The sequence below is a fragment of the Phyllostomus discolor genome, chromosome 3 (assembly GCF_004126475.2).
Source record: "Phyllostomus discolor isolate MPI-MPIP mPhyDis1 chromosome 3, mPhyDis1.pri.v3, whole genome shotgun sequence".
NCBI classification, from domain to species: Eukaryota; Metazoa; Chordata; class Mammalia; order Chiroptera; family Phyllostomidae; genus Phyllostomus; species Phyllostomus discolor.
The window spans coordinates 187,876,990-187,893,407 of NC_040905.2; the positions used below are offsets into that span (position 1 = coordinate 187,876,990).

At 36.9% G+C, this 16,418-nt stretch overlaps 1 protein-coding gene across 2 annotated transcripts in view; it reads right to left on the minus strand.

Moving 5' to 3' along the window:
* Positions 1-16,418, minus strand: part of ERP44 (endoplasmic reticulum protein 44) — a 66,114-nt gene that overhangs the window by 28,355 nt on the left and 21,341 nt on the right. Inside the window, exons 2-4 of one of the 2 annotated variants that reach the window (XM_028512625.2) lie at positions 9,602-9,674; positions 8,045-8,084; positions 3,125-3,240 (exon numbers count right to left, since the gene is read on the minus strand). In XM_028512625.2, coding sequence (XP_028368426.1) covers positions 3,125-3,240; positions 8,045-8,084; positions 9,602-9,674 — 229 coding nt within the window. The remainder of the gene's footprint in view (positions 1-3,124; positions 3,241-8,044; positions 8,085-9,601; positions 9,675-16,418) is intronic. The other variant, XM_036021974.1, reaches the window with a different exon arrangement.

The window sequence follows — 16,418 nt, forward strand, 5'->3', positions numbered from 1 at the left end:
TTGCCCAGGGAGGAGGAAGGAGGAAACAGGAAGTTTAATGAGTACAGCGTTTCAACTTTGCAGGATGAACTTCTGGAGATTGGTGGTACAACAATGTGGATACTTAATGCTACTGAATTGTACATTTTAAAATAATAAAGATGTTAAACTTTATGTTCTGTGTATTTTACCACAATTAACACTTAGAATGAAAAGAATTATTGGCAAATTACACATTTGAAAAAGAATTTGTATTCCTAATATATGAAGAGCTCTCAAAACCCAGTAAGTAAATAGTATAAATTATGATAGCTGTTAATAACCTAACAGATATGTTAAATTAAACATACTGACCATACCAAGCCTTTGCAAGAACACAGACACAACTGGAATACTCACTGCTAGTGGAAATGTAAAAGAGTACAAATATTTTGAAAAACGGTTTGGCACTTTTTTAAAGTTAAACATACACCTACCCTATGACCCAGGTATTTCAGACTTAGGTTTATGCTCAGGATAAATGAAAGCTTATGTACAGAGTTGTACCTGAATATTCACAGCAGCTTTATTTGTAATAGCCTGAAACTGGAAAACAACCCAAATGTCTGTAAACAGGTAAACAGTTAAACAAACTGTAGTATATAACCGTAGAATGGAATGTTACTCAATGAATAAAAATCAATGACACATGCCAACAATCTCAAAATAACCATGCTGAGTCAACAAACAAACATACACACACAGAACACATAATGTATGATTCCACTTACATAAAATCCTAGAAAGTGCAAACTAATCTATAGTAACAGAAAATGGTTCCAAGATCCCCTGAGGGCTGATGGAGGAGAGAAGGACCACTTTAAAGGACCACAAGAAAAACTGGGGGGATGACACATATGTTGATTATCTCGATTGTGGAGATGGTTTTATGGATGCATACATGTGTTGAATGTTAAATTATGTAAGTTAAACTTGTACAACCTCTTATTAAAAACAAATCCTACCAAAGAACAATCTGCCTAACAGGCATTCCTCTCCAGACCACAGGATTCTTAAGGTCCTCCCAGTTCAAAATCTCTATAATCCAACTGGCATGTAAGGGGTTATCCAAAGTACAGTTTGTCTTCCAATCTCTAAGGAGAGAGTGGAACATGTGGGTAAATTATCAATATGGATTTCATAATGTCACTTTCAGAAAATGAAGAACTACACTGAAGGGAATAAAAATTTAGAGAAAATATACAATATCTGAGATATAACTTTCATTAGTAAAAAAACTAATTTTGGAGATCTCTTTGGTGGATTAAAAGGTCTGAACTATGGCTATTTATTCCTATTAAAAGAGAACTTGATTACTAGCAACGATGTCAGATTCATGTGAAAAGTAAGTTAATCTTTTTAAAAGATAGAATAAATGATATTTAGGGTACAAAAAGTCAGTTTTTCTTTCCAATAATTATAAGCTTGAAAGCATTTCAGACTTTATGATGCAAATTCAGAGTTGTTTGCACTGCTATCTGTACTATAATGTTTAATTAAATATATAAAAAAAACAGAAAGATCTGAAGTGAGAGCCCACATCAAAAACATGTTCTCTGCCAGTGGAAGGTGGGAGAAAAGATCCAGAAAGCAGAGAGAAAATGCAGTCCATGTATGTATAACAACCTTTGATTGCTCCCTTCATCCTCTCTAGTTATGAATCTCAGGAGACAGAAATGTGCAGTATGGCTTGTTAGATTTTGAAATGCTTTGCTGTTGGCCATTTCTACCTAGCATAGGACTTCCCCAGTAAATCCCCAAAATGTTTGTTGAAGTGAACAGAAAAAAAGCAAATATAGCAGATCCTTGAGTAACGTCATTTTGTCCAAAGCTGTTGTACTATAATGTTGATGAGATGCCTTAGGAACTTTTATTTATATCAACTAGACTAAGGTAAAGTTGGTTTCATTCTAGTCCTTTCACTTCAAGTTGCTGAACCCATAGGTAACGTTAACTAAGAACTTACTGTAGGTCTGTGAAGGCAATCAGTCAGATATAAATTCTAACTCTGGCTTGATTAGACACTGAGCTGTGTCACATTGGTTAAGCCACTTTATTTCCATTTTCTCATCAGTAAAATGAAGTTAGTGCACACATACACACATTCTCATTATCAAGGGTATAGGACAGGAAATATGCAGAGTGGGAGAGTTCTATATTCAGTCCAATCACCAATAATTCAATGCAACAAGCTTTTAATGAGCAGTCTCTATCTCTCAGAAACTGTCAGATTCTAGAGATTCAGACACTAATGAGTAGTTTAGTCTTCAGTTAAAAAAGATTGAACAAAAACACTAAAAGCAGAAAAGACAAAGTGCCTGCCTCTGAAGAACTGACATTAAAACTGGTAAGACAACTAAAATACAGGAACCAGGATGACAAAATGGAATTTGTTTGGTTCTATGAGAGAAGAAAGTTCAAGTGTAATGGGGTGGCACTTAGGAGGAAACACTACTGCAAGCTCACAATAGCTTGGGTTAGAGAAATCTGTCATGTGAATGGAAAACCAAGATTTTATGGGGAATGCTCCACTAGGACAGGTGAAACCCAAGAGGCTGGATTTTAAGCGAGTCTAACCGAGGCTTCCTGATACTCTCAATAATTATAAACAGTAACTACAGCTATTTATACCTCAAAGATAGTCTAAGCCGATCTTAAAAGAACCTTTTAAATAACAGAAACACATAAAAATCTGAGATTATTTTATTTGGCATGACTACAAATGATATTTTTGCACAATTCTAAACCTAACAGAAATCATTTTCCCCCCTAAAACTGTATTCCAATTTTATTTGATTTTGGTATTAGCTTTAGAAGAAAACATTGCTAGTTATGATTTGCTACTTATATACTTGCTCTACTATATTTTAATTTAAAAAATGAAATAAAAAATTTTTAAAACCCTTCACACAGCAAAATGGAAAGTTGTGTTACAAGTACAAAAGATTAAATATTAATATTTTGAGCAAGGTCACTAGTACTTTTTTGATTTGTTCTCCACTTGAAGCACAGCATTTCTGGAAAAGTGTGCGTGTGTGTGTGTGTGTGTGTGTAGGGGAGGTGGGGATGGGACAGTTTCTTCCAAACTTCCTGCTGAGGTACTTACAGTGCTGATCACAATCAACTCTGGCAAACACTACTTGATTTGCATTTGGATATTCTTCCTTAATAACATTGGAAGCTTCCTCAAAAATTGGATGCAACATCTGGCTGAAACGACACCTATGCACAGAGAAGGACACCAATTAAAACTGAAAAGCAGACTGAATAAAACCTTGTATCAGTTATTATCCATTGACGTTTATCCATATATACAATAAATAGCTTTTGAGACCATCACAGTTAATTTAGTAATGAATCTTGATGTCATTCATTAGAGATGAAGACAATTTTGAATTCAAACATTGTACAGATAATTAGAATATTTGGGTTTTTTTTTCACCTTGGGAAAATGGCCAAGATTACGAAACACACAGCTAAGGATCTCTACAGGCCAGGGAACATGCCTGCGATAAGCCCCCTAAGATGTATCTACTTGGACTTGGAACTTCTGAGACTTGGGCATTTATTTTTTTAAAAATTAGCTTTCTCTAATAATGAGTATTTTTAGACTGCTGTTCAAAATCTTTAAAATGGTAGGTTTATTGCAAACATTAGACCAATTTACCTGACTAGTTTAATCAAATTTCATAGGCAAGTCAGCATACTAAATAAGTAAGTCGCATAGGAAGGATATATAGCATATAACAACTGCTTCCCCTCAAAATTTACCCCTGGTTAAAATGAGCTTTTGTAGCTATAAACATATTAAATATGCTAAGTCCAAGAGAAAAAAATCTTAAGTTCCTAAACAAGACTTCCTGTCCATGTTTCCCTTGTCATTTTGGTTTGTTCTATTTTCACTTTTAAGAGGGGACGCAAACCCCACAATATTCCAGAAACTCAACACTTCTAATTCTAACTGTCCCTTAAGGCCAGCCACTTCCCAAACACATGCTATGGGACCTGACAAAAAAGAAAAAAGAATCAGAACCAGCACACAACCAGCTGTGTATGAATGGTCAATTCTCATATGAAAAAGTTATTGAGAATTTGTTAATTAAAAAAACAACTATAATTGCTAGCATTGCTTTCAGAGCCATTTTCCACCAAGAAATGTACTTAAATGAAGGGTGTGAACTAAAGAGTTAATCCATATGTGATGTCATATATATTAACTATAATTCAACAAAAATATAAAGCTGTGAGAGGATGCAAACTTTATTCTTCCTCCCTATTTCTTTTTGTACATAGCTCTTCTAGCCCACTCACCTGACTTCCTAAGGAGATGTCCTAGAATATATCAAGTAGACACAATCTGTATCTTCAATCTCTTGCTTTCAAGTGGCTCTTTCCTCTTTTAGCATTCTTAAATCTCTCCCATCTGGGATAGGTGGGTGGGGTCTGCGGACATCAGGGACCGTGTCTTATTTGACTACATATTCTAATAAGCATTTCAATAGATGTCTGTTAAATGAATAAATTGACAGAATGGAGGAACTAGAGAGGCTAGGGCCACAGGTTTGTGGGTTCTTACAGTTTGATAAAAATAGGGTACCAGAGGGGCAGGGAAGACGATGGGTAGGGACTGACTAATGCTTTCTGCAAGAAGTGAGACGTGGCCTAGTAAAGAATCAGCAGACAGGCTCCCTCCTGCCTCGGGTGAAGACACACATTAAGGGCTCCCTCTTTCTGGATTGTCCAGTTTGCTGCCCAGTAAGTATTTAAGCACAGGTTCTTGTTTAAAGTAGAATCTGTTTTAATATCAAAAGGCAGAAGTGGAAGATGAAATAAAAGTTCAATTGCAATATCACTGAACCTTCATACACATATTCCCATACATACGTAAAGTTACACTTGTAAAAGTAACATAACAAAAGCAATAAATCTATTAAAAGGACCTTAAGAGTCATCTGAATCCAAACTGATGCTTGAATCAACCCTTTACAAATCAACCAAGTGGGTCAAGTCTTTTTGCAGGGACAATTTGGGGACACTTACTAGTATGACCGAGTGAAGAAAAATAGTAAGTTTTGGAGTCAGACATACCTGAGTTTAAACCCCAGTTCCACCACTTACTAGCTGTATGACCTTTCTAATAAGCCTCAATGAAGTCAATCTAAAATGGAAATTATAGTACCTACCTGCACGGTGGTTCTGAGCATTAAAAACAATGCATGTAAAGATCCTGGCACACAAAAGAATTATTAAACACCTACTATGGTTTATTGCATGCTGAGGCACATCAGTATTTTTAGGCAGCTCTGTTACAGAATTCTTCCTTAAACTGTGTCACACTCATATTTTCCAGAGGGAACTCAGAGTCGAGCCTTTGAGGCTACACAGTGTATGTCTATGTCCTACAGCCAAGTCCCTACACTTTTTTCAGTTGAATAAAAGAGCACTAATTCACGAACAACTCAAGATACTTTGGTGGTAATATGTTTTCTCAAATAACTGCAATTAGCCCACATTTCCATTTCAGTTTTTCTAACAAGGTCAGTGGAACATTCTAGTTCTCTTTCTTAAACACATAAAATCCCTTAATCAAGAGAACTGCGTTCTAGTTTTAACTCTGCCGACGTCTAGTCAGGTAACCTTGGGAAAATACTTTACTCTTTTGGATCTCAATTTTATTCTTAAAGGACTGGACTACTTAAGCTTCCACCAAATTTACCCTGAAAATGCTACCTTTATTGCGTACTTTATAAATAGCATTTTCCCTGTATATCTTTATTCAACATTTGTTCATTATACACCTATACATCATTCATTCAGTAAATGTTAATTATATACTTATCTGCCAAGTGTTATGCAAAGTGCTTGGGGATTACAGTTGAAAAAAGACAGATGTGGTAACTTCTCTAAACCAACTAAACCACAGCACAGGAGTGTTATGGTCAGGTAAATATAGGGTGTTATGAGAAAATACAAAAAAGGCTCCTAATCTGACTTGAGAGGAGGAAGGTGATTTGGAGAAAGTAACATCTAATCTAAGGCTTGAAAGATAATTAAAACTTAACTACATAAATAAGTAGATAAGACTGAGCCATTCAGGCAGAGAAAATACCATGACTAAAGGTGATGAAAGACAATAGAATATTACAAAAACTGAGAAACATTCAATATAACTAGAACAGAATGTGAAAGCAGAGAAAGGCAAGAGATATAGCTGTATAGGTCAGAAGGGACCAGGTTACCTAAAGTCTGCCTCAAGAAAACCAATTAGGGTTTTCACAATGAGATACCACTCCACACTGGTCAGAATGGCCCTCATAAACACATCAACAAACAGGTGCTGGGGAGGATGTGAAGAAAAGGAAACCCTAGTACACTGTTGGTGGGAATGCAGACTGGTGCAGCCACTGTGGAAAACAGTATGGAATTTCCTCAAAAAAACTAAAAATGGAACTACCTTTTGACCCAGCAATTCCACTACTGGGACTGTACCTTAAGAATCCTGAAACACCAATTCAAAAGAACCTATGCACCCCAATGTTCATAGCAGCACAATTTACAATAGCCAAGTGCTGGAAACAGCCTAAGTGCCCATCAGTAAACAGTGCATCAGAAAACTGTGGTACATTTACACAATGGAATACTATACAGCAGAAAGAAATAAGGAGCTCCTACCCTTTGCAACAGCATGGATGGAACTAGAGAGTATTATGCTAAGTGAAATAAGCCAGGTAGTGAAAGACAATACTGTATGATCTCACCTATAAGTGGAACCTAATCAACAAAACAAGCAAGCAAAATAGAACCAGAGACAAAGAAATAAAGAACAAACTGACAGTGACCAGATGGGAGTGGGGAGGGAGATAATGCGGGAAAGAAGGGTCAAGTCAAGCAACATGTATGAAGGACCCATGGACAAGGACAACAGGTGGCTGGGGAGGACTGAATGTGGGAGAGGGGTGTAGGGCAGGGGAGAGCAATGGGCAAAAAATGGGGCAACAATAATTGAACAATAAAATTTAAAAAAATAAAAAAATAAGATCTTAAAAGAAAGAAAACCAATTAGGGTTTTAAGATGAAGGGAAAACTGATCCAATTTGAATTTTAGGAATGACCACTCTGGTTTACTTTGTAGAAAAGAGAATGGAGATACAGAAAACTAGAGGCACAGATAGTAAATTAGAAAACTGTCCCAGGAATCTAGGTCAAGTACAGGACTATGGCCTGAAAAAGGGTAGTGCTAACTAGTAGGTGGTAAACCTATGGGGGTCAAATAAGACATAGATTGTTTAGGAATAAGGACTATGTGAGTTTTCCAACTTCTCACTAGTTGAACTCCCTCCCTCCTGTCCCAATGCCACATTGTTAAACATCTACGACCTATTATGCCCTTGTTCTAGATGCTGGGAACACTAAGACACGATCTCTGCCGTCACAGTTGGTTTGCTAGCACATAAAGATAAAAGACAGAACAATGTAGTAAGAAAAAAAAAGTGGTATATAAGGTACTATAGGAACACAGAAGACAGAATCTGATTTAGACAGGGAAGGAGGCTTCCTAGAACTAGTACTAGACGGTATACACTTTAAAATATCAATATTATTTTCCTTCTAAACTCACCACACCCACATCCTCACCTGCAAACACTGCCCTGCGTCCTCAATCAGGAAATTACAATGTGCTCTCTTGTTTGTGGTGTGCGTGTATGTGACAGAGAGAGAGAAGGGTAGAGGTGGAGGGAGGGGGGGAGGGAGGGAGGGGGAGAGAGAGAGAGAGAGAGAGAGAGAGAGAGATTTCAGCCTTTCTGTTACCTGTTTTTATTTTAAGATGTGGGATAATGGAATCAGGTATATTCCTCTCTTAAAACATAATGCTCACCAAATTAAGCTCCTTCATTGTAAATGAACCTCAATTGATTTTGTGTATGGAATGCTGTCGTACAAAAGAAAAAGGTTCCCCACTCACCCCTTTCTACCAAAGAAAAATTTCACCATTAGCAAGTTAAACCGCAGACATAAGATTACTTACCAGTCAGCATAAAAATTTACTAAAGCAACATCAGCATTGTCTGAAATTGAAAAACAAAACCAAACAACCTAAGTTATTTGTGTCTACATAATTTTGACATAATTAAAGATGTGGTTTTCATCATGGTCTTTTTCTACTGTAAGGACCCACTAAAAATACATAATGACAAGTTATCTCTTGCTTAGAAACCCATGCACAGAGTCTTGGACAATTTAATAATCCATTTCTGACCTTCCATATTTACAATAACTGAGAATTAGCTCTGCAAGTGAAATCCCATTTCACAGAACATACTGTAAAAAATAACTGAGCTCAGATGCCCCACCTGGTTGCAACACGTAATCTACTACTGACAGTATTGGGTAAAATGTATTCTTTCTGGTTCCTATCCACTTAACAGTTACTCTCTGTTACAAAAATAACTTAGTATCATTTGTGTATCCAAATATGAAGACATATGAAAGATATATTCATTCCTTTCTCCTAAACCTAATACAGACAAACAAAAACTCCTCAAGTACTCACAAAAACAAAACACAAAGATATTCTAGAGTTTGGAAGAGTAAAGGAGTGAGAATATGTGTTTCAATTCTCTTCTTCCTTTTTTAGATTCTGCTTATTCACTCTAAAACAGTGGTTCATAAACTGTGGTCACCAAACCAAGAAGCACCAGCATTACATAGGAACATACAGAAGTGCAAATTCTTAGGTGGAACCTAGCAGTTTCTGTCAGAAACTGGGGGCCAGGCCTGCAGTACAGATAGTAATAAGTCTCCAGTGATGGGGATATATGGGAAAGTCTACAGAACCTCTGCTCTAAAGAGATCCCATCATGGGGAGGTGGACTTTTAGCACTTAAAACCAGTTTCAAGAACATAAAACAATGTGTGGTGCTCGATAAATAAATCCCCTTCACCTCTATTTAATTTTGGGGTTTGTTCTGCTCAAACCCGTAGGTTGAAATGGAGTGCTTAAAAAAAATCATCTATGCACATTGCAGATTTTCTGCAATCTCCTAAATCGTGATTTTCAATCAACCACGTTACCATCTTCCCTACTAATTTTAGGAACAAAAAAATGTTTTATCTAAAGTTAACTGTATCCACAAGCACACAGTCAGCAAACAAAGTATTCAGTGAAACAATGAATTTCATTGGACCAATGACAACAAAAGAGATCAGAGTAGGTGATTTAGTTAACAGTTTAAAGATACAAAAAAAAACTTAGCTGTGTCCTAAAGTCATTAACATTTAGTACTGCACAGTGAAAACTGCTGGCCTCTAAGTAGGCTTCAACAAAACACTTTAAGGATTGTTAGGAGTGGTATTTATGACAAGGCAGGGAAATAAAATGGGACTAAAATTTGCTTGCAATGCACCAAAAGAAATTTTACTAAAAATTAAAACCAAAAGTGCTTTGTTAATTCAGTGAACCATGGAATTAATCAGAATGTCAGCTCAACTGTCCCAGATAATTGAGATTTTATTTTATTTTTGTACATAAACTAACTCTATTTATAGAGAAGAAAGTGTACTTAAAAGATATCAAAGTACTTACTTAAAATGTCATCTATATTCTCTGTATCAAGACTTGTTATTTCAGTTGTTACAGGAGTAAAAACCCAAGTTACCTGGAAATTTCAGAAAAGTGAAATTAATGAATGTTTCCACAAAAGGCAAATAATGCAGAAAGCCTAAAAAGAAAATTTATGAATAAAGTTGGTTCCATTTCTTAGTTATGAAATTATCCATCAGTTGGTTTTACTCTGTATTACCTACTCTAACCCTTCACTGCAATCAATGAAATTAGAGAAGTACAAATTCTCAAGCCTGGCAACTGGTCAAATAAGAGTTCCTATACTTCCAAATATATAAAAGAGATTATTTCTAAGTAACTAAGTAAATTGAGAATTTACTCACTCTGTTTAATACTTTCAACAACTTTATCTCTACCATGCCAAAAGGAAAAAACTGACACATGATTACCAGTTTGGAAAGAATATACAACCAAAGCTAAGTTTGCTGATTCTATCCTGCCACATTTCTAAGACAAAACGAAATAATGAAGAGAATTCAAAAGACTTCTGATTGTGATCCAAAAGCCCTTCTTGCCTCATTTTCAGTTACTGGTGGTAACAATATATTAAGTGAAAGGCCATTAAAAAGAGAGTAAGAATGTTTTGCTTCCACTGTGATGTGTCTGAAATATAAAATTCATGGAAGAAAATCTCAGCCTGCTATCCACAAGACAAGGAAAAAATACAATGTCACACTAAATTTGCAACTGTTCACTTATTTAAAAAAGTGATCTTTAGTCTATTTTATCTTTAGGCTCCACCTTTAATACACTGTGTTTTGATGCCTGGACAGCTCTTTGTTCAAACCATGGCTTGTACACGGAACTTCAGTCACGGAGCCACTGCTCTTTACTGAGTGCCAGGTCACGTCAGGTCCCAATCAGGGCACTAAAGACTATTCCTCCGCCCGCCCATTTCATGGACACTTCAGAACTCACAATAGTTACAACTCAAAAGTTTTATAATTTACCTACAATTCAATTTCTAAATGGTATTAAGAGTCATGTTGATGCTAGTAAATAAGGCCAGCTAATTATCTGAAATATTGCTATAAATTTATTTGTTTCTTAGGAAAATCCTAAGAATAACACGAGACTTATTTTTCAAGTTACCACAATAATGTAGCCAAAAGCTAACTAGTATTTCTGCTACCCACCAATAAATTACACTATCCTAAAAGTAAGCTAGATCGTTTTAAATCCCTGAATATTTGACCCATATAACTAGTTTCATTATTTTCAACACCTCAGTACCTGTAAAGATCAGACTTCCCTTACTACCCATACCTCAATTAACAGATCCTTCCCTGATTGGTGTACAACAAGCTCTAGATAACTGTGTAACCTTTAAAAGACAAACTAAGGCATATTAAAATTTTTAGGAGTTTACTTGAGCAAATATCAATTCAAATCAGGCAGCATCCAATGTAGCAGATAAAAAAAAGAGCTCTGAGGAGCTTTACAAAATAAAAGACATGGGCAGCAGAGGGTGGGAACAAGGAAGTTTTAGCTAGGCAAAAAAAGTGAGTCAGTTATTACAAAGTTACTTTCCTTTAGGGGACAGCAAGGGCCTAGCAGGCAGATTACCTAACTAGTTTTATCATGCATTCCTGATTGGTTAAGATTACATTTCTGAGAGCTGTAATTCTGTTTGGTGATGTAAGGCTTTTGGTCCTGCTGTCTTGTTTTTTTGTTTTCTTTTTGGTTGTGTTTTGTTTTAACCCTCGCCTGAGGCCATTTTTTCACTGCTTTTTAGAGAAAGAGGAAGGGGAGAGAGTGAGACAGAGAGAGAGAAACAGTGTGATGTGAGAGAAACAGCATTTGGTTGCCTCCCGTATGCACATCAACTGAGGATGGAACCTGAAGCCTAAGTATGTGCCCTGACTGGGAATCAAACACACAACCTTTCAGCGTATGGGACAGCTCTCCAACCAACCAAGTCACCCAGCCAGGGCTGCCAATTATATTGGTCAGCAAGACTGTATATTGAAAAATAATTCAAGATGATGATGCAAAAACATCATAAAGCAACAAAGTTGATCATTATCAAAGTCGAGTCATTAGATAACTCAACAGTCATTTATATTTATACAGTGTCCACTAGGTACTACTGAGGGCACAAATGCATCAGACAAAGTACAGGTATGCTCTACTTCAAGGAGCTCTCAAACTTTTTGAAGTTATCACCTATCAAAATATATGTGTACAGAGAACTATATTCTAAATTTAATTGCTTTTACATGGTAGGTAACAACAAAAATGATGAACCAACAATCAATTTGGCTGTATAAATGGTGTGCAAATAAGCATGCAACTGATAAGACTATTCAGCTAGCTATTGAGGCTACAGGGCCCACAGCAAGAAAACTGTCTGACCCAACAACCTCTGCGCCCTGTGTAGGGTATAAAGGAGGCATTTATCATTAACATTTCTATTAATGTGCAGTAATAGGGGAAGGACAGGTTGTTTATTTGAATTGTTAGCAAGCTCCACTAGACTGATAAATTGCTTCTTTTCACATCAGCCCTGGGCAGAAACAAGGTTCTCCCGGGGAAACGTCTTGATTGTCAAATGCCATAGCATTTAAGTGAAACAAAGACAAGTAGCTCTACACCAGGAAGGAATGAGATGAGTCATTAATTTAATTTTTAAATTTAGACTTGAAGTAAGATTCTAAGTTTATTTTTTAAAAAGAAACAGCAGCCAAGGCTGGTGTAGCTCAGTGGATTGAGTGTGGGCCTGCAAACCAAAGGGTCGCCAGTTCAATCCCCAGTCAGGGCACATGCCTGGGTTACAGGCCAAGTCCTTAGTAGGGGGAGTGTGAGAGGCAACCACACGTTCATGTTTCTCCCGCTCTCTTTCTCCCTCCCTCCCCCTCTGTCTATAAAAATAAATAAAATCTTTAAAAAAAGAGAAAAGGAACAGCAAAAATCTACCCAGACATTTTGAATGGAAGATAGTAGTAGTCATGGAGAATACAGCCTCTAATAATGGAATGTTTAGGCAACATATGTAAATACATATATATATAGAAACATGAAGTATTTTACAAATTAGTCATTCTCTTCAGTTCATTAGCTCATTTGCTTGCCAAAAAAAAACTTCACAGGTACCTTCTGAGTTTTCTTCAATGATCTTCTATAAATCATTAGATAATTCCTTCCACATGCATTTCTTATACCAAATATTAAACATCCCAGTCTATATCTAGTGATATATCTTATATGAAGGCACATCAATGAAATGGTGAACATTGTACCCAAATTCATTAAAAAAAATAAAGTGACAGTCTGGCTTTAAATAGGAGCTTCTTCAGCAAGAACATTTTCTTCCATTACATGAATTTTAAACATTAGGTATCTCTGGGAACTAAAAAGTGTTTCTTTCCTTAGATTTCCTGGTACCTTCCATGACCCATACCTGGCTAGTAATGGCAGTACCCTGGGTATGTTTCCAGAGCACTTCTGAAGGACCCTAGCAGCCAGCTCCTTTTCCCAAAACACGTCCCACAATTTTCCTGCTTCCATCTCTCTGTGTACATGGTTCCCTCTACCTGGAGTGTCCTCTCTTCCACCACTGCATAATCAGTCCTTCAATCATAGAGTCCCTTTTCCATGAAGCTCTGTGTATTTTTCCTGGTCAAAAATGCTTTTTTTCCCCTCAAAAGCCTGATCTACTCCATAGGGGTAGGAAAAGGGAAAATTTAAGCTAGGGAAATAGGAGTTATTATGAAATTAAAACTCTAGATTAGCCATCAAGTTGAAACAAGATAAAATGAAAATATGACTACGCGATAAAAGGTAGTATTTTAGAAATAAATTGCGGAAGGGTTTTTTATTAAGCACTCTCAGTGTTAGGTCAAACTCTGTTACAGTACTAACAAATATACAGGCTACAACGCTAGCATACTCGAAATGTTCCGGAGCTCACCGAGAAGCCCCAGTGCTACTCCTTTAGGAAAACCATTAACTGAGTAAGTCACTACCCCAACAGGATCTTCTTCAGAAGTACAAACTCACACCATAATACATATTAGAAGTGAATTACTACAGATTCTTTGTTCATAATTTTATCAATCAGTAAATTTCCCTAGTACATTAAGATCATTCAGGTTTTACCATTCAAATATACCCTTAATGGGCACTACTATGACACTCCCTTCAATCCAAACCGCCCATAGAGGCCAGGCTAATCTTTTCGAATGCTGATTTGCATATATTCATGCCTCTGCCCAATAAAAACCTCCAACGGTTTTTCACTGTCTAATATAAAAGCCTAACTCCTTAGCCTGTCATTTAGGGCCACTCACAAACTAGCTTTCCTAAGTCACATTCTAATGTTCAACAAATCTAGTAGGCCATATACTCTAGCTTGAGACAAACCCAGTTTATGCCTGTTGCCCTGAAATACTATTAATAGCACCACCCCTTATCAAAAGGGTTCTGGTTTGGGCAATAAGTTATATGGCCACCCTATTTACAGCAGTCCCTCAGTAATTGAAAGGAATTGTAACAAGCTCTTCACAAAATCCCAAATAGAGAGGAGTACATAGGGGCTGAGATACAATGTCAAACCAATCACTAGCTTCATTCATTGACTTTACACACTAGGCTCTTAGCAAGGGTATAAAATCAATAACTCAGAAAAATTACTACATGACCCTTCAAAGGTAACTTGCAAATGGTCCAAATCCTATAGATTACAAATTCAAGCATGCAAGGCATCTACAGTACCTGCAATTCCTAAAATGTGCCTTCTTAATCACCTCCATACTTGGTTCATGCAGTTTCCTCTGCTTGGAACACCTAGAAAAGCTTACCTAAGTTTTCAACACCCAATTCAAAAGCTACCTTTTCTCTAAGGACTTTTCTGACTGTACCAGACAATAGTGATTCATTTCTCTTTCCTCTGAACCCTGAGAGCACTTTCTGTAGGGTGTTACTACTCCTTTCCACATGCGTTATTTGTGTTACCTTACCTCCTGCAGGTGACTCTGAGTACCTTGAAAGTAGAGACTGTACCTTAATTTAATTTCATGTCCCACAGATCACTTACTACACTACACTGTTTGTATACAATAAACACTCCAATATGTGCTAAGTGAATGAATGGGCAGATTATGTGAATACACTAAGAATATAGGGGTGCTGTTGGAGTTAAGAGGGAAAGATGTTCAGAAATGGAAATAGCCAACAAACATTTTTACCATGTTTGAAGACAATAAGATCATCAAATAGGAACTCTACATTAAAATTTGTTTTTAATAATGTAGTGGCAAAAAGCACAACACTAGGTGATTCATAGCCTCAGATTTAGAGGAGATCTGGGAAGCGACCCTCGCACCCACTGCAGAGACCCCTCCGCCTCACTGTTTAAGAGCTGTCATGACCCCCAGGAACACCCTCTGGTTCCCCGGGCTGTGCTCCAGCATGATTTCCAGATACTTCAGCACACGGAATGCCCACATTTAAGAACAGCTGTGTCACATTAGATAAAACTCCAATACTTTTTGTACAGTCCTATTTTAAGGGTGTTAATTCAGTCATGAAAATACATGATTTGGGACTCTCAGGATCAGAAGCTAATAAAGTATCAGGCTGAAGAGATTATTAAATATTATTTCTGTGAGCAACATTTATAGTTACAAGAGTATTTGCTAGGTTTTGCTTTAAGTGTTTTATGAGAAAATCTTAGTAAATCAGTTTAGAAAACAAGATAGTATTTCCAGTGAGTGAGTTTGTTTTAAAGCTCAGTATCTTAAAATCCTGCTATTCAGAACAAATAGTGGTCCCTGAGCCAGCAGCTCTGGCATCACGTGGGAGCTTGTGAAAAAACGCCCCACCCCAGACCTACTGAATCAGAATCTCCATTTTGATAAGATCCTCCAGAGACTCCTATGCACATCTGAGTTCAAGAAACACTGCTTAATAGAACAAAGCTTTTACTCTACAAACAAGCGTGCAGTAAATTCATTTTAAACATTACACAAGGTCTTCTGGTCCTCAAATATGAACACAAGAACAAGTGAGACTCATCTGTGAGAATTCCGTACTGACATGCAAATTAGTGAGATTTTTTAAAAAATGTGGAATTTGTCATCTTATTGAAAATTTACACAGATGTTAAGTTTTTTTTTAGATGTTAAGTTTTAAAAGTACACTACCTTTTGCTTAGATAGTTCTACATCAAAATCACTGACATAAAATACAAGTTTCAATAGAAAATGTTTCCTTCCCTGTGGCATTACTGTTCTCCATTGGCATTACATCTGCTGGGCATTTTGCATTAATAGCTTAGTGTACTTTTATGACATCTTTCATTTCTGTGCTTTCTGTTGGGAGCTTCTCAAAGCCCGTTACAAAACTCTGTCTCTCCTGTAGCAAGAAGTAATACACCAACTCCCTTCCATTTCTAACCCAACTGACAAAGCAGCCTCCCACGTGATGTCCCAATGCCACAGGACCCAGACTGCTTCTCCTCCCTGAGGCCACTTCTCTCACCCTCGGTTCTGCAGCAGAAGCCTAGAGGTTTGCGGTGGGAAAGAGCTAAGAGATATGAAAGGTCCCAGGAGAAAAGAAGCTGAGGCTGACAGGCACTGTAAGAGCCTTGAAGCTGAGTTATCAATCAAGGCACATTTCACTGTTAGTATTCCCAGAAGCATTATAATGAACTAGAAGTTCAAAGAGAGGAGAAAAATAGGACTAAGTGCAGAATAACACGGGGAAGCTACTTTAACCCTTATATTACTCAGTGATAACAACCAACCTTCCTATAATATCAGTGCAACCCATTTGGACA